Consider the following 23,088-nt stretch of genomic DNA (forward strand, 5'->3'; position numbering starts at 1 on the left):
GCTTGCGACGATGGTTGCCCAGCTGGTGAGGAGGGTGGGGTGCGAGTGAGGGTATAGAACATGGCAGGCTCTGTCGTGAGGTTGTGCTGGTACTTAAGACTGGAGAGCGAGACAGAAAGGAGCTTTCTATCCGCCGGTGGGCGGGTTTAAGTACTGAAGGACTGCCTGCTATGTAGCTCAACACCGCACCCTCCCGACCAATCGACCATGGCCCATGGGATGGATTTTTTAAGGAAGACATTCTTCCACCGGGCCATCCATCGTATTCTATTCTATATAGTCTACCGTCCCACGTAACCCGGCCAATTCCAGACATCAAGATTCCAGACGCGCCAAAAAAAAGCAGCACCTCCGTAGCCACGGTATATAGTAAAAATACACTGCCACCTGTCGTCTCCCGTCGTCGTCCCCCTCCCCCGTCCACCTCCCCGTCCCTCCCCCCCTCCTCCTCCTCCGCCGCGGCGTCTATCGGTTCTTCGTCTGCTTATACGTAAAGTTCTTCCTCGTCCTGTATTTACCACATTTACCACATTAGCCTCTTCCCCCACCCCCCCCCCCCATCCCCCTCCCTTTCGTGTAGGAACAAACTCACGCAGCAAATTCCCCCAATTTATGCCCGACCATATCCTCGCTGACGTCGACATCCTCGTAGGACTTTCCGTTGTGCACCTGGAAGCGCAGCCCGACAAAGCTGGGCACGATTGTGCAGCTGCGCGCCATCGTCTTGATCGGGGCAACTTTCGCACCTGGCTTGCTCGCTTTTTGGAGGGGCATGGGCACAAGGAACGGGCCTGGAATTGAGGTTAGTTGGGGGTGCTGGGGGAGGGGGGGAGGGGTAAAGGGGGGGGGGAATGGGGAAAGGACCTTTCCAGATTGATCGCTTGAGCAGTGCGCGCGTGGGGAACATTGTGGTTGTTGGGCGGGGGACGTGTGGTACGGCGGCGGCGGTGGTGGGGTGGATGGATTGAGGACGGGAACGGGAACTAAAGTTCGCTGGGTGTGGGCCAAGACGTCACGTGCTTCCATGGAGGTTCTAAACGTCGTGATTTCGAGATCCCGCCGCCGCCGATGTACCTCACTCGGCAAGTAGAATCCCGAACAGTGAACTGGACCGAACTGGACCGGAGATGGATGAACACCTTCTCTCCATCTCCCGAGTCCCACCTGAGCCCGAGCGACCGATCATCACGACGGGTTCCGGTGCAGATAGGTATCCAAAACCAAGTCATTCGTGACGCATTATTTCAACCAAGTACGTACAAACACAAACGCAAACAGACAGACACCCCACCTGTGCCGCCGCAGCAGCAGCAGCAGCGACACATTGCCGTAGTAGAAAAAGAGACATTACGTTACAAAAAGAACCCCGACCCAAAGCCCAATAACCGCAGGCAAGAAAGACAAGACAAACCCAAACACCCTTCGCCGCTTCTCCCTGTGGTCTACCTATAAAATTCCGGCCGTCTAGTATTAACGCCATACTCGCCGACTGCGCTTCCAAGATCCTCCATAGTGAGTACCGTCCTCCCTGCGGTGCCACCACTGCCACCACCACCTCCAAAGCCCGGCCTCGCCGTGGGCCTCAGCGGGCCTCCGGCCGCGCTTGCTGCCGCCGCGCCCGCAGCCCCCGCCGCGGAGGCCCCCGGCGCGTTGTTGACGTTCGAAGAGTTCTGCCGGATCCGCGAGTACTGGTAGGCGTCTGCCGCGATGTCGGCTATGAACTTTTGCGTGGCCAGCGCGAGAAGGCGCTTCAGGCGCACGTCCGAGGTCTGGAGACCGGCGAGCGAGAGGTAGTAGTCGGTTACTGCGTCGGGGATCTGGAGTACGTGTGAGCGGGGACAGAGGACGGGGGAGGGAAGGGAAAGCGTACAATAGGCGCGTACTCCTCCATCATATCCAGGAACTCGCGCAGGCTGCGGTCTTTACGCGTCGCCGGGGGCAGGAGCGCGATCGTCGCTGTGCTCGCGTTTCCGGTCGGCTCCTCTGCTGCTGCTACGGCGGCGGTGGTGGCGGGGGCGACGGCGACGGCGGAGGGGATGGCCGCGGCGGCGACGGCGGGAGCCGCGTCCACGTGCTGCTGCATCCCGTTCATTTCGATGTCTCCGTTGGAGGTGTCCTCGGGCTCCGTCTTGATTGCGACCGGGGGCGATGGGGACGGTGCTGGTACTGGTGCGGGTGCTTGTGCAGGTGCTTGTACGGGCGCGGGCGCGGGTGGTGGTGCGGGTGCTTGTGCGGGCGCGGGTGCTGAGGCTGGTGCTGCTGCCGGTGCCTGCGTTGGGGCTGGAGATGCCATTTTTGTTTTTTTTGTGAGGTTTGTTTTTGCCTGTTTGGGATTATGTGTGGTGTGGGTGTGGTGGGTGTAAAGGACGCAAACGGAAATATTGCGGCGGTTGTGCGGAGGTGGGTGGGAGAGTTGCGCGTGGTTGGTTGTGAGGTGTGGGTGTGGGTGGTGAGAGGAGTGCAGATTGGGTTGTGAGTAGTGATTAGGTGTGGTGCGTGAATGCCTACCTCTTAGCTAAGGTAGATGGTAGGTAACGTGAAGTACCGGTAGCATTGCGAGCTCGCTAGGATGGAATGTTGGAGGAGAACTCGATAACTTATTCAAGACGGGTAGCGATTTGGAGGGAACCTACCCGGGTTTAGTTGACGGTCGGCGGAGTGATCGGATCGCTGAAAGCAAGGCATCGGCGGTTAAGCTCCTCGACGTCGAGTCATGGATTATCACGGCAGCCGAGAAGGTGATATCGTGTGATTGTCCACAGTTCACGAGCCCGAGTACGACAAGGCTTTCGTACCGAAGCTATCACTTTGGTTCCCACCCTCTCATGTGGGTACTTCGCTTTGAGGCTGCCATTATATGCAGGCTTTACGTAGACACGGTCCATCTTCACGCCGACACCATCGGTCACTTGCTTAATCTTCGTCCCATCCGCCAGCACCTCCCCGCCGCGCGGCTATGTATCCGATGCACTCAATTATCCACTTATTCCCACTTCACCTAAAGTCGACATCACTCGGTATCAATACAGATGCCACCCCCATCCCCTCCGCTCGCCTCGCCTCCCCTAAGCCCTTCGCGCCCCAATAAGAAAAGGAAAAAAAGAGCAACATATGCCATCAACGTTACGCATAAGCATTAACTCCGCCCCACACACACACACAAACACATCCGCGCCCACCAAAACGTAACTTCTGCCGCAACTACTGGCCACTACCTAGCGAGCTTAAACCTGCTCACCGTCCCACTGCGAATCGCGCATGCTCTGTGGCGGCTCGATGGAGGGCACGAATTCCAATGCCGCTGTTGTGCACATGTTAGCCAACTGGTTGGGCCGGGGAGGGAGCCGGGACTCGGGACTCGGGACCCCGAGGGGGGGAGGGGACATACCGTAGGCAACACCGACGAGCCCAATGATCGAGCCGGCAATCACACGCAACCATCCATCGTGGATCAGGATCGAGCCGATGAAAATGTAGACTACCGGTTGTTAGCGATGGAGGGGTGGGGGTGGAAGTGGGGGTGGGGACGCCATACAAATTCCGCGGCCGAGGAACGAAAACATAAATGAAGCGTAGCGGGAGACTTGTGTTGGCGGGACCTGGATCTCGAGGAGGGCGGTTCCTGAGGCACACAGACACAGCACATGTTAGCCCGGGACGGGAGAGGGAGAGGGCGGAGCGGGGGATAGTTACCAACGCCGAAGAGCATAACGTAGCAGCCGACTATGACGCTCTGTAAAGAGATGGGGAAGAACTGGCTGATACCGCCTACACCGCACACACACACGTCCATCGTCAGCACGGAACGAAACTCAACCCGGAGGATCAGTCGCATCCGTCGCCGGAAACATACCGAGAACCATAATCACGCCCACGCCCATGTTGACGATGCGGAAGATGTTAGAGAGGTTATCCATCGCTGCTGTTGTGTTGCGTTGTACGTGCGATGAAGCTCAAGTCGGTTGGGTGATAGATTTGTTTCGTTGAATGATGCCCGGACTTACGATTGATTTAAGTTGCGGCGGCAGTGAGGAGGAGGCTGGTGGTGTCCGGGCCGGGTAAATCACTTCTATGTAGTAACTGCTGCTGGTCGTGGCTGGATGACTGGGCCGGCGGCCTAACTGCATGTGTGCAGTACGCGGCCGGCCGGAGGGACGTCATGCCGTGAAACGTAAAGTACGCTATGTATTGTACTACACCACGCAAGGTTTATTGCAAGCCATTCGCGGCCGGTTCACCTACCCCGCCAACTTCGAACTCTACAGCTAGAAACGTAACGAAAACTGGTTATCCAAGTTTCCCCCGCAGTCTACATTTGGATGTTTATGTGCACCTATCACGGCTGGTTGCTGCGGATATCTACCTAGGCAGGTAGCCGCAGCATGTGATCTCAGAGGGAGCTTGGTAGGTAGATCATGGTGGTTGCGATAATGGGAGAGGAGAGGCAAGTGCTTGGAACATTACTCTGTTGGAGCTTCAATGAGCTTTGATGAGCTTTGATGAGGTTACTAGTGTGTACATTCATCTCTGCCGGGCGTGGACGTTCCAAGTGATTCCTGCACAATAGTGGAGGGGATATGGACTTCCAAGAGTGACAGCCCATAAGAATCCAAATTCCATTTAGACTACTTGGTAGCTGTTCGAAGTGGCGCATAACAGTAGATCACGGAAGTCTCATCACAGCATCACAGCATCACAGCATCACTTGCAGGTACCAAAATTGATCGACAAAAATTTCAAGTTGATCTTACAGAAAGTAGAAAAGATATACGCGCTCCTGTCCCCCAAAAAACCAAACGAAACACAAAAACCAGCCGCAGCCTACGTTACAGTCGTCGGACTCATGAAAAATGCTTAGAAAAACAGAACTCAAGCAGTGGATGCGATGCGTCTAACCGAGACCACCGAGGTTGATCTGGACGGTCTTGACCTGGGTGTAGTTGGCAAGAGCGGCCTTTCCGAGCTCACGTCCGACACCAGACTCCTTGAAGCCTCCGAATGGCAGGGCGGTGTTGCTATGAAATTGTTAGTCACTGTGGCTTTGGATATGTCAATGGATGGGGGAGAGCTTACAGCATGTTGTAGCAGTTGACCCAGCAGGTTCCGGCCTTCAGGCGGTTGGTGACCTCGATGGCGGTGTTGAGGTCCTTGGTGTGGACGGCGGCGGCAAGACCGTAGTTGGTAGCGTTACCGACCTCGACGATCTCATCGATGTCCTTGAATTTTGCGATGGAAGCGACGGGTCCGAAGATCTCCTCGTTCATGATCTTCATGTCGGGAGTGACGTTCGAGAAGATGGTGGGCTCGATGAAGTAACCGACGTCCCCGAAACGCTTTCCTCCGATCTCGACGACGGCTCCCTCCTCCTTTCCGTGCTCGATGTAGCCCATGATGCGGTCGAATTGGAGCTTGGAAACCTGGGGTCCCTGGAAGGTGTCGCCGTGGAATGGGTCACCAACGACGTTCTTGCGGATTCTCTCCTTGAACTTCTCGACGAAGGTGTCGTAGATGGACTCCTGGACGTAGATGCGGGAACCGGCACAGCAGCACTGGCCGTGGTTGAAGAAGATACCAATGTTGGCCCACTCGATGGCCTTCTCGATGTCGGCATCGGCGAAGACGATGTTGGGGGACTTTCCTCCGAGCTCGAGGGTGACCTTCTTCAGGTTGCTGTCGGCAGCGGCCCTGAGGATCGTCCGTCCGACGAGAGTGGAACCAGTGAAGGCAATCTTGTCGACATCCATGTGGTTCGAGAGGGCAGCACCGGCAACCCGTCCGATACCGGAGATGATGTTGATGACACCGGGAGGGAAACCAGCCTCGTTGATGAGCTCAGCGGCAACCAGGGCGCTGAGAGGAGTCTGCTCGGCAGTCTTCAGGACGACAACGTTACCAGTGGCGATGGCGGGACCGATCTTCCAGGCCCACATGAGCAAGGGGAAGTTCCATCTATCTCGTCTGTCAGCATCCATCCATCCATCCGCCCACTCCCCCATCCCCCAGTGGAAGTATCGATCGGTGCACGTACGGGATGATCTGTCCGCAGACGCCGATGGGCTCGTGCTTGGTGTAGTTGAAGGTTCCGGGCTGAGTATCCACGACCTTTCCGTGGATCTTGTCCGCCCAACCACCGTAGTATCTCAAACATCCAGCAGCCATTGTGACATCGGTCCTGGACAGGGCCAGGGCCTTTCCGTTGTCGAGGGACTCGACCGACGAGAGCTTGGTGACGTTCTCCTCGAAGAGATCGGCGAGCTTGCAGAGAAGCTGGCCACGCTGGGACGGCTTCAACTTGGGCCATTCGCCTCCGGTGAAGGCAGCTCTGGCAGCCTTGACGGCAATGTCGACGTCCTTCTCGGTGGCCTCGTGGACCGAGCAGATGACCTTCTCGTCACTGATGGGGGGTCAGCATGTCGGAAAGCGAGGGCGAGGGAGACGGGATGTACGAACGATGGGTTGTGGACCTCGAAGGTCTTGCCCTCGACACCCTTGACGAACTCGCCGTTGATGAACCTGTGATTTGGCAATGGAATCAGCACGAAGCCCAACGACACCGAAACCGCCGGTACGCTGAGGGGGCAGGGGCAGAACATACAATCCCAATGGCTGTTCGTACTTCACTCCATTGGGGAGCGAAATCTGCTGTGTGAGACTCATGATTGTGTCGGAACGGATGTGTGATGGATGGATGTAGTGGGGTTGGAGTGAGTGAATGGGATCTCGCTGAAGAGACTGGATTAGGATTGCGGAATGGCTCTGGCACTTATATACGTTTGGCCAGCTGCCACCCCCAGCACCAGGTCCCAGGCCGGCCGGACGTCCGCACCACCGCCAGCCCCACCAGCACCGGTAGCACCACCACCACCACCACGATTTCCCCACCACCCTTCGTCTCGTTTTCGTAGGCGCCATCGGGGCGCGAGTTGATCTAGAGTCCCGGCAAGCATCCAGCCAGCATCCAGCCATCCAGCCACCCTCCCCCATCCAGCCATCCAGCGTCAAGCGTCCCGCCATGTTTGCGGGGTGCACTTTGCGGCACGAGTGGGATGTTGCTCGGCAAAGCTAGAGTAGTGTAGAGTAAGGTAGAGGCAGCTAGCCTAACCAGCTGCGATCCTGGGCTGCCACACCCTCCTGCGGCTCGCAACATTGCCCTCCGGAGGAGGGAGGAGGCGCTTTGGATGAGCCCGGTATGTACCACAGCAGCTTGCTTGCTTGCTGTCTAGTCGCGTTTCCTCTCCCGCGCCCATCTGTTCTGGTCGATTCGAATTTGAAATCATTCATCAGGAGGAAGGAAGCACAGCACCCACGTTCGGCTTCTTGGCAGGCGTTCTGCGATCACCGCCCGGCTTGACTCGGGCCTGTGCTCTGGACTACTTGCAGCACAGCGCAGCGCTGGTCCTCCAGCCCACCACTAGCTACGAGACGGCGCCGGAGATAAGTCCTAGCTCCAATGCCCGAGGTGACGGCGGAAGCTCAAGCTACTCTACTCGAACTATCGGCGACGACGAAGACGATCACAGCCACGACGACCACGACGACGCCGATAATCATCCGCCCGCACGTGTATGTACATAGCAGAAGAACCGAGCATTCCCACGTATTATCCGGGTATGTATTGTACTCGCTCGGGTGGCGATAATCGATGCACGTAAGAACCCAATCCCTCCCTCATCCTCATCCCCATCCTCATTCTTCCGTCGTCCGTGTTCCGTCATCACAGTGGTGGAGGGGCGGGGCTGACGCCACGCCTTAGCCCCCCCGCCGCTTATCCGAACCCCGCATTCGCACTTACCGACGGAGCACTACTACTACACGATAGCGTACATACTATCATAGTAGAGTTTCGAAACCGCGTGTTAAAATAAAAATACAAATAAAAACTCCCGAATCCGAGCCACCACCCCGCCCCGCCCCCGTATCCACGTCTCACCTCGACCCTTGCTTCCCTTCCCTTCCCTTCGACCAGAGAGGTTCGCGGTACGTAAACCGTCCGGGCTTCCGTCCGCCCGGGGAAAAGGGACCCCACCGTGGGGTCTGCTGCGGGAAACCTACCAAGGTACATACCTGTACGGTATGTATCTAGACAAAAGAAATGTCCCCACTCATTCATGCATACCTACGATCCACCGTGCTCTCTCTGTGTGTATAGTAGTATTCGCGAGGGAGAAAGCCACCGTAACGGCTATGGTAGAGTACACCGATAGGTAATGGTCAAGAGCACCCGAACACGGCTCACAGCGGAAGAAATCCCCCACCGAAGTAAAGGAAGAAGAAGAAACCCGGGAAATAGCGCCGATGGTGGCGGCAAGCCACCTACCTACACTTGTACTATGCATAGATATAACCTTCCAATCGATCGTTAGCACTTTGTATGCAGCCGTCCGCTCAAAACACACACAAGAGCGACGTGACCTTGAAAGTTGAAAGTTGAAGCTGACAGTTCCGTGTCGATCGTTAACTACGGTAGTAACTAACGACAAACCTAACCCCACAACGCCGAACGACGTTGCTCCAGGCCACAAGCTTGGTCCATCAACAACCGCTAAAACAATATCTAGGAAACCTAGGAAGGTTTGAGACACCTCCGTTGCGGGGAATCGGGCTTGGTATTCTAGACCGTGGTGGACCGTAGTGGACCGTGGCTGGCTGGCTGGTGGACTTGGACTGAGCGGCGGTGGAGACAGTGTGAAACATGGGCTTAGGCATTGGCGTACGGTGGCGAGGTATCGAGTTGGATTCTTTAAACGATCGCATCAAAGCCAGATGGATAGGTATCGTTGAAAAGGAGTATTTACAGGTACATGTTTTCCCACACATCGAGTGAAAACGTGCAGCACCCTGCAGGATCTCTCCAAGAATCTGCATCGGACGTCGGGATATTCTGCATCCTCTAAGTCCGAGCCGAACGGCGAGCGAGGCGTGCGTGCATGTGAGATGGATCGTCACCACACCACGGGTGTCGAGATCAGGAAGTTGGGTTGCCATGGTTAGTTCCCATCCTTTCCTTCCCAGGCTTCCCTTCTGGGCGAGCCCGGATTCCTCTACCTTGAGAGGAGTGGAACAGAAGTGAAATACGTGGGATCGTTCTTTAATAGATAGGTCCCGTACATAGATGATAGCTATGGGAAAAACTCAGTGCTGCGAGCCGCGTCTGTGTGTATTTGCCAAACGAAGGAAACGGAGGGATTATCCGCGGCAGTGCGTAGGAGCCTGGAGGGCGCAGAGTGCGCTTGCCGTGCTTCACTCGGCGTTTGTTGTACTATGATAGCCTCTCGTGGATCAGCGTATCTAACGAGAACTTGGAAGCCCTTACTACAATAGCCATGCAGCAACGAGCGTACATGCAGACACACTAACTCTTGCTCCTCTGTTTACTACAGATGCAATAGAGCCTCTCGAAACAGCTTCGTTCATTCCATCCAATCGATAGCTACATGCTAGTTACCTATATGCACTCGGCGTCTCAGCAATAACATCCACCGATAAATCCCGAAGATGGGATACAATAGACGTCATGTTCTAGGAGGAGGGGGAGGCGTGTCAGAGTGGAGTTTCGCGATACTCTAGTTACCAGTAGAGTGAGAATCCACGACATATGGACGGAGAATGCGCATGAGGTTTGCATATTCACAATTTCACAGATGCCAAAAGGTTCAGCCACACCAGCTAACTCGTTCAGAACTTCGGGCAACAGAAGAGTCGACAGAGCGGCCCAAAGGACTCCAACCCGCCGCCGGGTTCCGCTTTCCAACGACGTTCGATTTTAGCAAAAGTAAAGTGTGTGGCATTGCGCAAATAGGTATACATATTAAAGCCATACTGGCCCCTCGCTGGTATCACAGCATCTCCACGGTGTAGTGGCATCGTACCGAATGCATCCCTCCGGGCACGGACTCCAAGCACCCAAAACAGTGACCTCATCTATCGATCTCCAACCTGCAGCCCGCATCTCACAAAGCCTGGACGGGCACCCACCGTCCGCTCGTCACCGCAGCGACAGTAGCAGCCACACCCAGCACGACACCAGCCAGCAGGACGCAGACATCCCTCGGCGGCGCCCATGCCTGTGCAGCAGCAGTCGCAGCGTACCAAACGGCGCCTGCCTTGCTTCTTCTAGCGGCGGCGGCGGACGACAACCCGGGGAGCCCGTCGAGCGAGTAGCCATTATATGTGGCCTGGAACTCAGCCAGCTTCCCGGCCGACACAGCGTGCGCGCCCATCTTGAGGATGGTGGGGCGGTCAATGAGACAGGGCTTTGGAGGGGTCTCGTCGTCCCCAGCGCTCATCGAGAGCAAAGGCACACCGAAGCCACAGGAGGTCTGCACCTGCATTCGTGGACAACCGGGTCAGCACTTGCTCCTCTTCCCCGGGAATCACACACACCCCCCCTCCCCCACACACACACAGGAATTACCACGAACCTTGAAAATATCCAGCACAATAACGGACCTAACGGCCTTAAACTTCTCCTCTGCATCCTCTCCAAACCTATCCAACCATTCATCAAACTTATCCGCGCCCTTCTCGACCACGCGGCCCTTACAGAACAGTCTCAACACGCGCGGCCCCGCGTCAAAGCTGTTGAACATTATCGTGATCCGCCCGTTCTCCTTCAGGTGCGCGATCGTCTCCACCCCCGAACCGGTCAGGTCAACGTATGCTGCGGAGTTCGGCCCAAGAAATGTAAACGCACTGGAGAGGAGCGCTTTGGGTGAGACGTTGATCTAGTGTGCGTGTGTCAGTACATAATGTAGGTGAGAGAGAGAGAGAGAGAGAGTGTGTGTGTGTGTGTGTGTGTGTGTGTGTGTGATATTCCGGACGGCCGGGCATGCAGTGTAGGCTTTCGGATGGATGGGGGGTGGGGAGGTGGGTGGGGGCGGGAAGGGCATGGGAGGGCATGGGAGACATACGTGATCTCCGCGCAGAGGTGCACTGGCGGTCCAAAACACTTTCTGTTTGGCGCACCAGGCCATGAAGTCCGGCGAGACGGATGGGTAGAAGGTGGGCATCGCTATTGTTGTCTCAGGTCTGATTTCCTTTTTTCTAGACTATGTAGTTCCCTCGTACGGATGGATGGATCGATGTATGTGTGGGTGGATGGGTGGATGGGTGGATCGGGCGTTTGTGCAGTTGCAGTTGCGGTTCCTGAGATCCTTCCTGCTCCTGCTCCTAGCCGGCTATATACATATCATACCTCAGGACAGAATACGCAGGATACGCATGCCGCCCGGACTTCTGCGTGCTTTTTGCGGAGTTAGTCACAGTCCGGTGGGCATATGCATGATCACTATTCAATATTTAGCAGTCAATCTGGGCTTTTGCGATCCTGGGCTCGTCCGCAGCTCGTCGTAGCAACGGAGATAGGCAGGTACTCTAGGTACTAACCCGTCGCATGAGGTACGCAGGCAGTTATGTCCGCCGTGCGGAGCATGACATATAGGACATAGCTATATTAATTTAAGCCACAAAGCTTACACTTGGTTAAAGTTAAGCGTTCGGAGGTAGGTATTTCGCCTTGTGGTTAATCAAAGCGCCGATTAGCGGGAAATCCCCCAGGCCAGTTCCCCTGATTGGCAAGATTCAACCGACAGAGCAGATGGGGATATATACCCAGATACCGTACGGTATCAACTCACTTGGCAGGTATCTACTATTGTGTTAGTTCTGGTTTTCTACTATAGAGTAGCGCTTAGCGGTGTATTACTTATTGCCTGAACGGGAAGTACACCTAGTAAACCAAATAGAAATAGGTATCAGAGGCCAAGATTCCAGATATTATAGATAGTGTAGTTACGATAGAAAGCCTACTAGTGATAGAACTATTGGCAGTAGAGTATTTCCTCTTGAGTGAGATATTACGGTATGTATTTGGTTACCCCCAGGATTTGCACGGCCACACGCCGACGCAGACCAACGCAGCAGCCCGTAGTTATTCGAGACATCTCCATGGTCCGCTACCAAATGTACTCGTTAACTCCGCCCAGCTTGACAACGGGCTTCCCAGCTCGACGGCGGACTCTAGAGTACCTACATACTCTGCTAGTCGTTCGGCCCAAGTCTCAAGAAGAGAAGGCTCGACTCAAGGCTGCTCGACAGGGGCGGACGGCATATCGAACAAGGCGAACTGCGTCGTCATGCTCGTCCTCGTCCTTGTTACTGGGGTCTGGCTCACTGCGGTGAACTGCAGCGAGCGGATCAGTAACTACAGTAACCAGGTAGAATAATGGTTCAAGAACCTGGACGGTGGCGTATACTCTGCGCCTCGACCTAGGAAAGTAGATGGGGCTTCATATCGAATCTATCGATCCGCAGCGTGGGTAGGTAATTCTTACCCAGCATCTCTACTACCTACCTCCGTATCTATACCTAGTATTTGGCGACAGTCCGTAACCCTTGCGCCGAAGAATAAGCACGACCGAAGGAGTTCCGGACGCACAGCGCAAGACCGCGACGACGACGATGGTGATGACTGACTCATTATGCATTATGCATTATTCCGCCCAGTGGTGATAGGTGGGTGTCTCGGACTTAGGTCAGGTCCGATAGGTGGGCAAGCCCATCTATGTGGAGTATCCGCATCCCCTCTAACCATCGGAAATCCGGAGAAACTGCATGATGCATATCGACAGTGATATAGGTATAGGTATCCCGGATTGTCTACGCCACGGCCCTACAGCTGCAGCCAGGTATGGGAGAACCTTACTCGAGACATCTCCCCTCCTAGCGCAGTAAGCACTGAGCAGTAAGCACTGAGCAATCGGGCCAAAAATACCCTGTAAATAATACCTATGCCGCCGTGGATAGGGGGTGAGATCATAGATGGTGTACATAGTTTATATTATGTAGTACCTAGGAAGTTCTACTCCGTGTCTGTCTGGGAGAAATGAATGCTTCAAGGAATGAAGCAACAGCACCCATAACTATTCCACGGACATGGACTGCAGCTCAGTTATATCTAGTATACTTGGATTACAGATACCATATACACAGCATAAGGCCAAAAAATGCATAACACTCAGACGGACCAATTCCGCGGCGTGCTGAGCATGAAAGCCATAGTTATACCGTATCTTTAATGTCCTGTTTGAGAAACAACCGCGAAAAGCAAACGGTACTCAAAGTCGTACGATGCCCTCCCTCGCCTCGTCTCTTCTCGTCTTATGTGTCGTTGGAGAAAGGTTACCTACCAGGTATGTACCTATCCTGCGGACCCCACCTCCCACCTACCGACCCCACGTCCCCACCTACAACGGTACAATGGTACATACATGCCCCGCGCAGATCCTGCGCATCAATGGAACGGATACTCGGGGCAAGGGAAGGGTGAGCGGACGGAAGGGCAGTGAATCTACACAGTGGGTGCGGAGGGAAGGAACGGATGGGACTCGGGAGAGCAGATTCAACAGATGAAAGCCAGGTACTCCTACCTGGTGATTATGTACTTACATTATAGGTACTATAAATCGATAGGGCCCGGATCATCCCCTCGCCGGCTGCCGACGGCCGGAGTACGGATCCCCGCCACCAGCATCGCTGCATCGCTGTGCTGTGCGATCCCATAGGTATGTAGACATGTAGATTACCGCGCGGATCCGGATGATCGTCCATGAATCGACCATGAATCGCGCGCGGTGGGGAAGCGTAGATCCAAGTAGGTATGTACGTACTACATACTAGGTATGCGATAGTAGAGCACTGGCTTCCTGGTTATCCCCAGGGGGAACGAAGGCAACGCATAGTATGTAAAGTACCAGGTCAAAAGTTTTCGTACACCTCCCCAAAAGCGCCACCACACCACAGACATATATCTCTATAAAACAACAACCACACTTAAGAGGGTACTAATAATTGGCGTATATCATGAATATATACTAATAAAGCTTCAATGAGATTTCCAGCTCGCCAGGCAGATTATTTTATGCGAAGTAGAGTGGCTTGGCAGATTTCCCTTTCACCGAGGCAAGTCATTTCCCGCCATAGATACAGCAACCATAAGATAGTATAAAAATATGTGGATCATTAGAAGGTCTTCTAAGTCAGGTAGAGAACCTCGATTGAAATCAGCACACAATTCTAACTAGTGGTGGTTGAGTAATGCCGTATGGTAGAGAAGTTGGTGTTGAAACTGGTTGTCACGCAATAATTTTGTATGGGGCCCCATACAAAATCCGAAATCACTCTCCAACCCGTGCACAATACCGTACCATGCGCCACCAATTCGAAGCAAAAGTTGTCAGACTTCTTATGTGTTATGCATCTTGCGATTCCAAAGCTTCTATAGAAGACTCGATTTTTTTCCGCCACGTGAAGGGTGGTTTTTAGTTACTTGAAAATGGGCATTTTTAGTATAAAACGGCCATCGTACGAAAACCTTTAACCTAGTACTTTAATAATAATGTATGTACTCGGGTGCAAGGATAAGTGGTGCACCCCATTAAGCACTATTTAGTAGTGGTGGTGGTGCACGACTCTTCCTCACACCCCAGTAAATACGCATACAGAGTAAGTAGATACCGGTACCAGTGCGCGGTATTACTCGAATCCACGCCGATTGAACATCAGAACATCTACCTGTGTAAGCTGCGGGTCTAGCATTTCCGATTTTCTCGGAGAAAAGCAGATAGGCATCTACCCGGATGTAGTACGGCCCTCCCATATCTCTCCTTTGCTGTGAGCCAGGTCTTGTGTGCGAGTGCCCGAGAAAGTCCTCGCTCTTTTTGTTTTTGTTTCTACGCTCAAAGTTACCGTAGTGCACGTAATAAACATCCAGGCCGCGTGGCCCAATGGCAAGGCGCTTGACTACGAGTTTTCAACTTGATATCAAGAGATTGCAGGTTCGAGCCCTGCCGTGGTCAGTTGTCCATCTGGACATTGATTTTTGCTTTTCGGCCTTTTTGGTTTTGTTTTGCACGTGTACGGTGTTTCTTGGGCGTTGGCGTCGTGGAAAGCTGTAGGTGACTACCCTCACCACCTCAAGTCTAGATCACGGGGGATGGTGAGAGGGGGTGTCTCGCAAGAAGCGAGTGCGCAGCCCCCTAGCGACTACGACGGTGACGACGCCTCGAACATGACGAACCCCGCCTTGCAGCCTGCTGGCGTGTGTATGTGGGTAGTTCGGGCGTACCATAGCAATCGGGCTCCTCGTCCGCCCAGCGAGCGTTCCAACGGTGATTCGGCCCTGCACCCTTACCCCCCACACATCAAGTTTCCAACCGACCCCCACGGACACACGGGATCGGGATCGACAACCCCTCACGGCCGCCGAAGACCCCCACCCCACCCGACAACCGGGGGGGTAGAGCCGATCGAACCTACCGATCCAGACCCTGTCGGCCGTTGTGAACTCCACGCCGACCGGCCCGACGTCCTCTGCACCCGGTTCCAAGCCCGGTTCCAAGCCCGGTTCCAAGCCCGCGTCCACCGGTCCAGTCCGGCACTTGGAATAACGGATCGTCGCCCGGCCGGGCTGCTGCCACCGCTCGTGCTCGTGCTCGTGCTCGCTATCGCCGTGTCAATGCTGCTGGCCACCAAAAGTATGACTCTACCTCTGTGGAACGGCGGGCGTGTGATGGGTGAGACCTTGTGATGCTGAAGCTGACGCTGTTCACGGGCGGCATGAGGTATGATCCAGTGGTTTACGTAAACCCCAAGCTGGTTACCACTTTCGAGTGACTCGGTGGCTCGGTGGATCTGCTCGGCTGAGCTGGTATGTAGCCCCGTATGTAAGCCAAAGTCTGGCCGGGGCCGCCAGCCTTACGTCCTCCGTCCCCCCATCCATCCTGTCGTCAGTCGTCACTGCCGGAATCGTCACGCACCAACTTCGTCCCATCCCACGAACTTTCCTTTTTTTCCTGCAGTTAGCTACATACCGAAGTATGTACGACTGGGTTAGACGAGATCATTGGATTTCACGATGGACTGCTGTGGCCGAACGGCACGCATCCACCCGTTCCGCATCCTGTGCATCCCGTGCATCACGTGCATCACTCGACCGACCTCGACCGACCGACACACACATCACGAACACATCACGAGAATACCAAGATGTAGGCAAGTCCAAAAAAATAAGGTTCCAAAGTCCCCCGTGTAATTATAATACATACAATCGGCGACAAACCTTCCATCCCCCCTCATCCATAAAAACAGAACAGATCGACTCAACTTAGTAAGCAAGCAGCAGCACGCAACCTGGCTATGCAAAACAGGAAGCAGGAGCAAGGGAAGAAAAAAGGAAAAATTCCCAACCCAACCAACGATCGAAAGCAAAAAGCAAAAAAACAAAACAACCGAATGCGAGGGGAGGAAAAAAAAGAGCAACGCTCCGGGCAGAAGAAAATAAAATAAAAAACAAAAAAATATATGATGAAGAGCAAAACGATGCGAATGATCGAGGCAACACGATAACCGTTGAAAGCATGCATGCGGAAAAAGAAACCGACCCTCCTCCAGTTCCCCCAACCCCGACCCACCAACCAAAAACAAAGCACCGAAATCGCCAAAAAAATTGAAGACAACCAAAGGTAGAAAGGAAACGGTGTGAATAAAAAAGAAAGAAGAAATAAACAGAAACCTCGGTTCAATGCCATGTACAGACCACCGCACCACCGACACCATCTTCCGAATGTGCAATTCACTCCCCCTCCGTTTGCTCGGTCGTCTATGTGTCTCCTCTTGTACTTTGTTCGTGATCGTCCCGGTCATTATCGCATAAGTCTTCGTAGAATCCGTGGTCCGTTCTCAGTAGAAGTAGTACCGTCTTAGGTCGATACTTCGCCGAGATCCTCCAGCAAGTCCCATCCCGACCCGATATCATCCCGCTGATCCTCCCTGCTCATGTATCCATCCTCGCCTCTCTCCGTCCATTCCGACCCTTTAACTTCCTTCCAGATGCTGCGTATGTACATCTGCAGGGACCTCAGCCCACGAAGATACCCCTTATCAATCCCGTGTCGATCCTTAGGCGGACACGTGGCTGTCTCCGGGAGCGCATCTTCAGCGGTGACGCAGTTGGCAAAGTCCACAATCTTAAGGTCAATTGTGCGGTCCTTATCCTGACCGTCATAAAGGACAAGCAAGCTACTGGCGTAGAATCTATACCCGGGCAACTGTTTGATCATCACTTCGAGAGCCTTGAGCTTCACAAGAATGGTGGGGATGTGACGCAGGATTGACGAGTCGTCCTTTCCATCCGACAGAAACCGAGTGAGCGCACTCTGGAACTCGCGGCCCGCCTTCAAGTCTCGTCCAAAGTACTTGTCCTCGAACATGTATGTCTGAGTTTTGGCGTTCCACACCTGCATGCCGCAGACACGGACTCCAAGTTCGCGGGATGTTGTACCCGCACACTTTCTCGCCTGTGACTTGCGCTTCTTCTCCGAAGCTTCGACACCGTACTGTCTGGTTCCCATCTTGAGATCCAGAACACAGGGCGACTTCATACCGGCAGTGAGATCCTCCAAAAGCAAGAAGAGCTCAACCCGTTCTTTGGGTTGTTCACCGGGAGCTGGCGCACCGGCATCCTTGCGTGACCCCGCGTTGGGTGTGGACGCGGCCCTCGTCATGCATCGTTCCGCCCACGACCCTTTCTTAATCTGCGGATCTTCGTCCATCCTAAAGACTTCATCCTCTCGATCTCCACCGTATCCATCGTCCTCCATCCCGAATTCATTGGGTGTCGGAACACTCAGGCGATCCCTCCTTCTAGGTATGCTGCCGGATCGGGCTCGGGGTCGCGACTTTGGCACTGGGGTGGCTTGACCCTCGGTGGTCGCAGGGCTATCTCGTGCGCTATTCTCCTCGTCATCGACCGGAAGTTGTCCTTTGGAAAGACTCCGCAGATCGGTACTCGATGCGTATCGCCGTTCGACATCCCCACGCAGCATCCTCAATCTCGGATCCTCCGGATTACTATCCGATCGAGACGGCCCTGGTCCGACGTCGGTGTTGCTCCTGTGGAAGTCGGTAACCCTAGCCGAATCCAGATTGGCTACCGAGCCTCGCCGCTTCTGAGGGTTGTAGCCAGAACGAGTCCGCTGGTGATGGTGATGGTGATGGTGATGACGGTGGGCCGGAGGCGGTGAGAACACCTCTCTCAGGACCTGCTCTTGCAATTTCCGGTTGATGACGGTAGCCCCCCAACTAGAGTGCTTCTTCTTGGTGGGGCGTGGCAACGAGGCCTCATCGCCTGTACTCATCCCACTGTCGTCTGTACCGGTCTTCTTATCGTCTCCCGATGCCATCGAATCCTCAAGTCGAGATGGTGAAGGGGCACTCGTCGAGACTCGGAACAGATTATCGGGAATGATGTGTCGGTTTTGTTCCAAGACAACCTGTGGTAAAGGCGGTCCGAAAGAGATAGCCCCATCATCACGTCTTGTAGCGTCCGATCCGTCTTCCAGTTTGACTGAGGGAACCGGTTCCGTTGTGCCGTTCGATAAAGCCTCGCCGTCTTTCTTGGACAGCTTCTTTTTCTTGGTCTTCCACGTCACATTGAGGACTCCAATATACCTGTAGCCAGTTTAGCATCGGACGGTGGAAATATTAGATGGGGGGAAGGGGAATGTGGATGATGTACCTGGGCAGAAACTTGAGAAGCTCGGGATGTCTAGTCTCTATTGCCTCGTAAAATTCATTTTCGCGGTTGCTTAAACTCTTGCAGACCGCCTTCTTTGAGAACCTGAATAACGCAGTGTGCCCACCGACTTGGTGCTTGTAGGGCTTCAGTTCAACCGCACCGAGAGGAGGAGCGTTATTGTTGTTGGCACCGTCATGGCGGTCCTTGGCCCGGGGAACAGGAACGGTCTTTCGAGAAGTAGGTGTGACGACGTCGATGTCCGAATCCTCCACAACACTCCTCTCGATATCGTCGGTTGAGGATTCGTAAAAGTCAGAATTATCTGAGAATTCGGATACTACGGACGACGCAGCCGATGCGTAGTTGTAGTTGTGGCTGTCGTCCTCGGAAACGGAAACGCGCCGCCTCCTCTTGCCATCACGGTGGTAAAGTACTTCGTCATCTTCGTTCCGGATGGATAGGTCCACTTTGGAAGAGTTGACAGCGTGCTGAGAGTATACGCGTGGTCGGTTATCTCCTTCCACGGTATCGGCGTGTCGTTGAAACGGATTATCCAAAGAGGCTTCAGATGGCCTGGTGCTCGGGATCGTCGAAGAGGATGGGACGCGAGTGATGGAGGGTGTTGTGTGAGGGAAATAAACGGCCGACGAGATTTCGTCCTCGCCTTCCTCTTCGTCATGATCGGATGCAGTGTGGTCAGACGTACTGTGATCGTGATCATCGTGTGCAAGCACGGTGTGATCTGAACCTTCGTCCCCTTCCTCATCAGCCTTCCTCGAGGGTCGACGACCATCAACCACGGTGGACGTGCAGGATGAAGCAACAGACTCGATCTGCGATTCCGGCGAACGGGAACTTGCGTCACCTTCGTGATACCCGGAATCAGCCAGACCCTCGCACGGTGTCTGGAGAGACTTTAATCTCCCGTCCACCGCATCTAGCGAATCTGCAGTTATGCTTCGCACAGGTGGGAGGGGAGGAGAAGAGGAAGGTCTCGAGACAGTAAATGCAACAGACCTCGAGGAGTCATCACCCGGAACGGCGTCGAGAGAAGTGACATCACGAGATGATGGAGGATTTCTATCATCTTTCGTACGCGAAACTGAGACGGAATCAGAACAGAGAACCTTCTCCTTATTTTTTTCGGCTGGCGCCGACTGCAAGGGATTGAGAGCAACGTCTTCGATGATACCTTTCGCAGCCGATTCCTTTGCTTTCTCATTCTCTCTGTTTCGTCGTTTCTCGAACCGATCCTTCTCTTTCTCTCTCTCCTTCTCCTCACGTCGCTGCCTCTCTCGTCCCCGCTCCTCGATAGCCTTGTTATTTTCCTTAAACAAGCCCAATAGTTGGGTTCCTTTCCTACTGCGAGAGCTGCTCTCACTAGCCATAACAGCAGAAATAGATTCCGGTCCATCCATGACATCACTGTCGATCTCTCCGCATTCGGAAACATGTGTCGCATCGCCTTCTCGAGGGATATCATGGTTGGTGTTGTTAATGCTGTTAATGTTGCTGTTGTTGCAGCGGTCCGTGGGGCGCTCATGACGATTGCTAGCGCCGTTGGATTGAAATCGGGTGGGCCAATTCACTGTCTTTCCGAGCAAGCTGTGTGCCGTAGCTATGCGGTTGCGGTCCTCCGGACGGATATCTCTGGCAGAGAGCGGAGTGGAAGGACGCTCGATCGGGCTCTCGGCTGGACTTATGTAAGGAGGCAGTTGAGCTGGGAAGTCGTGCTCATTGACGCCGACGCCGCCAACGCCACCGGGGTAGTCGTTAGAGGGATCGGAACCGTGAAGGGTGAAGGTGCGTAGGGGGCCCGACGGATGGTATTTCCAGGGGCGAGGGAAAGGGTGCCAACGGGGTTCCTCTTTAATAGGTGATGTGGATGTAGTAGTAGTCTTTGCCTCATAGCTTCGCGACGACAACGAGGGCGAAGAAGATGACGACGACAGAGTGCGTTTTGCTGGTGGAGGGAGGGAATATAATGGAGTGTGTGATTCTAAAGAGGCCTGTGATTGAGGGATGATGGCGGTAGTGGTCGTGGTCGTGGTGGTTGCAGAGTCTCCAGTCGCGGTAGTGGCGATTGAAGACGGAGTCGATGACCCAAGCACGGGCGACGTGTAAGATCGAACGAGTGTAGAGTGGCCAGCCGGGTTGTTGCTGTTTTCCTTGGAAGGAAGGGGGGAATCATAAAACGGGGCTGGCATGAGGAGTCATTGAAGCCAGCTGGAAGCCAGAATAACCAGTGGGATCGGGGTATAGGTATACGATGTTATCGCCAGAGAGATAACGTAGGCTTTTTTTCTGGAGGGGGGGTGGGAATAGGAAGGGGCCTGATAGTAAGTCTAATGTGTGTGCAGCAGGCGGCAATAGTTTCTTGCGGTGGCCGCGTTTAATTGAAATTCCCGCTTTAGGGAGGGTTGTAGTTTGATGGTAAAGAGGAGGATTGTGGTGGTGGTGGGTGGTGGTTGTCGTGGTTTAGGTGCGAGAGAGATGGTTTAGGTGAGAGAAAGAGATGTTGCTTGGGCGGCGGATGTTATTGCTGTCTGGCTGACCAGGCGAGATTGGGAGGGAAGGAAGAAGGCGTTAGGGAGTTGTTGTTAGCGTGATTTGGGTTACTAGCTGGCTCGGAGGGAGTGTCAACTGTCGAGGGGTTTTGTGTTTCCGTTGTCACTGTTGGCACTTGAAAGCTACTATGGCGACTCTACTCTAGAAAGAGAGTCGACTTCTATGTTAGGTTCGTATAACCCAGATAGAATACGATACGGAGAGCTGAATAGACGCGAAGAAAAAAGAAAGAAAATTACATCTCCGGAGGGGAAAGCGTGAGTTGGGAGGGTTGCAACTTGGTGGAGGGAAAGAACCGGAGGTGAAACCGCCAAAGGAAATAATCCCGATCCGGCATAACTCGGTGAACGATGCTGGATGGCTGCTGATGCTGATGGAGGATGACTTCGAGGAATCAGGATGCCGACCCTAACCATATCCAAGCAGATGTCCGTTGTACCCGGGGCAATTATTTGGAAAATGACGGCGGAGTGAGGACCTGCCATGCAGGCTTTACGTACGTACATTCTGCTGTGTCGATGAATGATCTGAACCATCCGGTCCATCGAGATGGAGATGTCGGTATGTACTTTCCTATGTATGTACGTGTTTCTGTCCGGACCACTGAGTAAGGGGATAGCTACATAGTTGGGTATTTACATATGTCGAGTGCGTCTTCGTCAATGGAGAGGTGAAGGGGGAGGGAGTATCATACCTTCTACCGCCTGATGGGGGGGCGATAACTCCTACCTACACCCACCCACCCACTACCCGCACACATGTACCGGTCGATTCGTATCTGTTGTACCTATCGTCCGGAAAATCCTCTAGCGAGATCTACCCAAACAAGAGCTCCCTCGCAGCAAACGAGCCACGATTGGGCGATTCTATTGGGCGAATCGAAGGTGTTTCTCAAGCTTTCGGCGATGCAGCGTGCAGAGTAGCTGCTGCACCTCCAAGAAAAATTTAAAAAAGAACAACAACAATAATTCCTCTTATCTGCCGATCCTCCCGACAAAACTCCCAACCACGGCCGTGCATGATGCACACGGTGCTCCACGATGATGGATGTATGGTTGGATCCGAACTACCCAGGTAGTAAGCTAGCCATACATGTTCCCAAGTTCAGCTCCCCTCTCTCCCTCCCCTTTTTTACACTTTTAACTGTCCACGGGGTAGGTATGGTGGATCGAGTACTTGGAGCGGAGTGCCCGAACACAACAGCAGCAGCACCACCACAGGCCAGCGTTCATATCGTAGTGAAGTCGACTGGCGCATAGCATGGGCAATGGCATTCGGGATGAGACAGTGACGGACCGGCACCATTTGCTTACGAGTTTGCCAGATACCCACCCACCTTCGGTATGTACTCTACGTACTAAAGTACATAGTACCTAAGCAAGCCGTAGAACAACGCCGGCACAAAGTACCGTATTGTGGGTGGCTTTCGGTGGTGGGAATCCCGTCAGCTGCACCGTCTCCGCTCCAACCGTCACCGGCCGCGAGAAGAGGGAAAGAGCCAGCCAGCCCATCCAGCAGACCCGGAAGAAAGCTTTGGAGGGCAGCATGATTGGTGTCATGGCATATCACGCTCACCATTACCTACCTATCATACCTACATACAAGACGAACCACCGCCACCCTACGGTACACTACTGAAATGGCGGTCCTACAGTACTTGCTGGCTGGATAGTGGTTTTTAACCATGTGCTCCGATCCTACGGTACTCTATGGATCCTCTTTCATCTCTTGCGGTTGTTGGGCAAAGGGAGATACCGGTATGATTTCCAACGAGAGCGCCCAGATTGCTAAGCCTAACCATGCCCCCAGAACATTTTTCACTCGTCTGCAAGTACATATGATACCTACTATATTACTGTGGTTGTACTCTAGAGTAGGTACTATACAGCACTCTCCAGAGTCCAGAGTATCGTGAACGCCACCCATGGCCAGCCCACGTTCACGGC

At 54.0% G+C, this 23,088-nt stretch overlaps 10 protein-coding genes and 1 non-coding gene across 11 annotated transcripts; 2 read left to right on the forward strand and 9 right to left on the reverse strand.

The window, feature by feature from the left end:
* Positions 1 to 437: 437 nt before the first annotated feature.
* BZA05DRAFT_402147 (mitochondrial ribosomal protein S19) lies at positions 438 to 1,039 on the reverse strand. The gene is made up of 3 exons (XM_051484080.1): positions 865 to 1,039; positions 593 to 791; positions 438 to 508 (listed from the first exon to the last, which is right to left on the reverse strand). The coding sequence occupies exons 1-3, from the start codon at positions 905 to 907 to the stop codon at positions 466 to 468; spliced, it is 285 nt and encodes a 94-aa protein (XP_051338157.1). The 5' UTR covers positions 908 to 1,039; the 3' UTR covers positions 438 to 465.
* A 403-nt stretch (positions 1,040 to 1,442) lies between these two features.
* On the reverse strand, positions 1,443 to 1,939 carry BZA05DRAFT_315219 (transcription initiation factor TFIID 23-30kDa subunit-domain-containing protein; the record flags this gene model as incomplete). Its single annotated transcript, XM_051480366.1, has 2 exons — positions 1,443 to 1,817; positions 1,871 to 1,939. Coding segments are annotated over 2 exons (444 nt in total), but the record flags the coding sequence as incomplete, so codon positions are not given.
* An 856-nt stretch (positions 1,940 to 2,795) lies between these two features.
* Positions 2,796 to 4,081, reverse strand: BZA05DRAFT_402149 (Golgi apparatus membrane protein TVP15). Its single transcript, XM_051484081.1, has 5 exons — positions 3,854 to 4,081; positions 3,694 to 3,768; positions 3,536 to 3,622; positions 3,389 to 3,478; positions 2,796 to 3,301 (listed from the first exon to the last, which is right to left on the reverse strand). Exons 1-5 carry the CDS (start codon positions 3,915 to 3,917, stop codon positions 3,225 to 3,227), a joined length of 393 nt encoding a protein of 130 aa, XP_051338159.1. The 5' UTR covers positions 3,918 to 4,081; the 3' UTR covers positions 2,796 to 3,224.
* Positions 4,082 to 4,719: 638 nt separating this feature from the next.
* On the reverse strand, positions 4,720 to 6,786 carry BZA05DRAFT_402152 (aldehyde dehydrogenase domain-containing protein). Its single transcript, XM_051484082.1, has 5 exons — positions 6,596 to 6,786; positions 6,451 to 6,513; positions 6,029 to 6,394; positions 5,074 to 5,949; positions 4,720 to 5,015 (listed from the first exon to the last, which is right to left on the reverse strand). Exons 1-5 carry the CDS (start codon positions 6,655 to 6,657, stop codon positions 4,892 to 4,894), a joined length of 1,491 nt encoding a protein of 496 aa, XP_051338160.1. The 5' UTR covers positions 6,658 to 6,786; the 3' UTR covers positions 4,720 to 4,891.
* On the reverse strand, positions 6,787 to 7,177 carry BZA05DRAFT_402153 (uncharacterized protein). Its single transcript, XM_051484083.1, has one exon. It carries the CDS (start codon positions 7,145 to 7,147, stop codon positions 6,929 to 6,931), a length of 219 nt encoding a protein of 72 aa, XP_051338161.1. The 5' UTR covers positions 7,148 to 7,177; the 3' UTR covers positions 6,787 to 6,928.
* Positions 7,178 to 9,751: 2,574 nt separating this feature from the next.
* On the reverse strand, positions 9,752 to 11,178 carry BZA05DRAFT_402157 (pyridoxamine phosphate oxidase). The gene is made up of 3 exons (XM_051484084.1): positions 10,911 to 11,178; positions 10,422 to 10,724; positions 9,752 to 10,325 (listed from the first exon to the last, which is right to left on the reverse strand). The coding sequence occupies exons 1-3, from the start codon at positions 11,007 to 11,009 to the stop codon at positions 9,951 to 9,953; spliced, it is 777 nt and encodes a 258-aa protein (XP_051338162.1). The 5' UTR covers positions 11,010 to 11,178; the 3' UTR covers positions 9,752 to 9,950.
* A 3,154-nt stretch (positions 11,179 to 14,332) lies between these two features.
* Positions 14,333 to 15,586, forward strand: BZA05DRAFT_419789 (uncharacterized protein; the record flags this gene model as incomplete). The annotated part of the gene is made up of 4 exons (XM_051485606.1): positions 14,333 to 14,361; positions 14,487 to 14,502; positions 14,978 to 15,101; positions 15,324 to 15,586. The coding sequence occupies 4 exons, from the start codon at positions 14,333 to 14,335 to the stop codon at positions 15,584 to 15,586; spliced, it is 432 nt and encodes a 143-aa protein (XP_051338163.1).
* On the forward strand, positions 14,770 to 14,855 carry BZA05DRAFT_t217. Its single transcript has one exon. It is a non-coding gene; the product is annotated as a tRNA-Arg (tRNA).
* Positions 15,587 to 16,050: 464 nt separating the features above from the next.
* On the reverse strand, positions 16,051 to 16,671 carry BZA05DRAFT_82465 (uncharacterized protein). Its single transcript, XM_051488673.1, has one exon. It carries the CDS (start codon positions 16,584 to 16,586, stop codon positions 16,158 to 16,160), a length of 429 nt encoding a protein of 142 aa, XP_051338164.1. The 5' UTR covers positions 16,587 to 16,671; the 3' UTR covers positions 16,051 to 16,157.
* On the reverse strand, positions 16,672 to 20,945 carry BZA05DRAFT_82468 (uncharacterized protein). Its single transcript, XM_051488674.1, has 2 exons — positions 18,575 to 20,945; positions 16,672 to 18,507 (listed from the first exon to the last, which is right to left on the reverse strand). The coding sequence occupies exons 1-2, from the start codon at positions 20,779 to 20,781 to the stop codon at positions 16,758 to 16,760; spliced, it is 3,957 nt and encodes a 1,318-aa protein (XP_051338165.1). The 5' UTR covers positions 20,782 to 20,945; the 3' UTR covers positions 16,672 to 16,757.
* A 1,188-nt stretch (positions 20,946 to 22,133) lies between these two features.
* Positions 22,134 to 23,024, reverse strand: BZA05DRAFT_402163 (uncharacterized protein). Its single transcript, XM_051484085.1, has 2 exons — positions 22,531 to 23,024; positions 22,134 to 22,483 (listed from the first exon to the last, which is right to left on the reverse strand). The coding sequence occupies exons 1-2, from the start codon at positions 22,699 to 22,701 to the stop codon at positions 22,274 to 22,276; spliced, it is 381 nt and encodes a 126-aa protein (XP_051338166.1). The 5' UTR covers positions 22,702 to 23,024; the 3' UTR covers positions 22,134 to 22,273.
* Between the last annotated feature and the right edge of the window lie 64 nt (positions 23,025 to 23,088).

The sequence above is a fragment of the Tricharina praecox genome (assembly GCF_024521635.1).
Source record: "Tricharina praecox strain CBS 144465 chromosome Unknown BZA05scaffold_17, whole genome shotgun sequence".
In the NCBI taxonomy this organism is placed as follows: domain Eukaryota; kingdom Fungi; phylum Ascomycota; class Pezizomycetes; order Pezizales; family Pyronemataceae; genus Tricharina; species Tricharina praecox.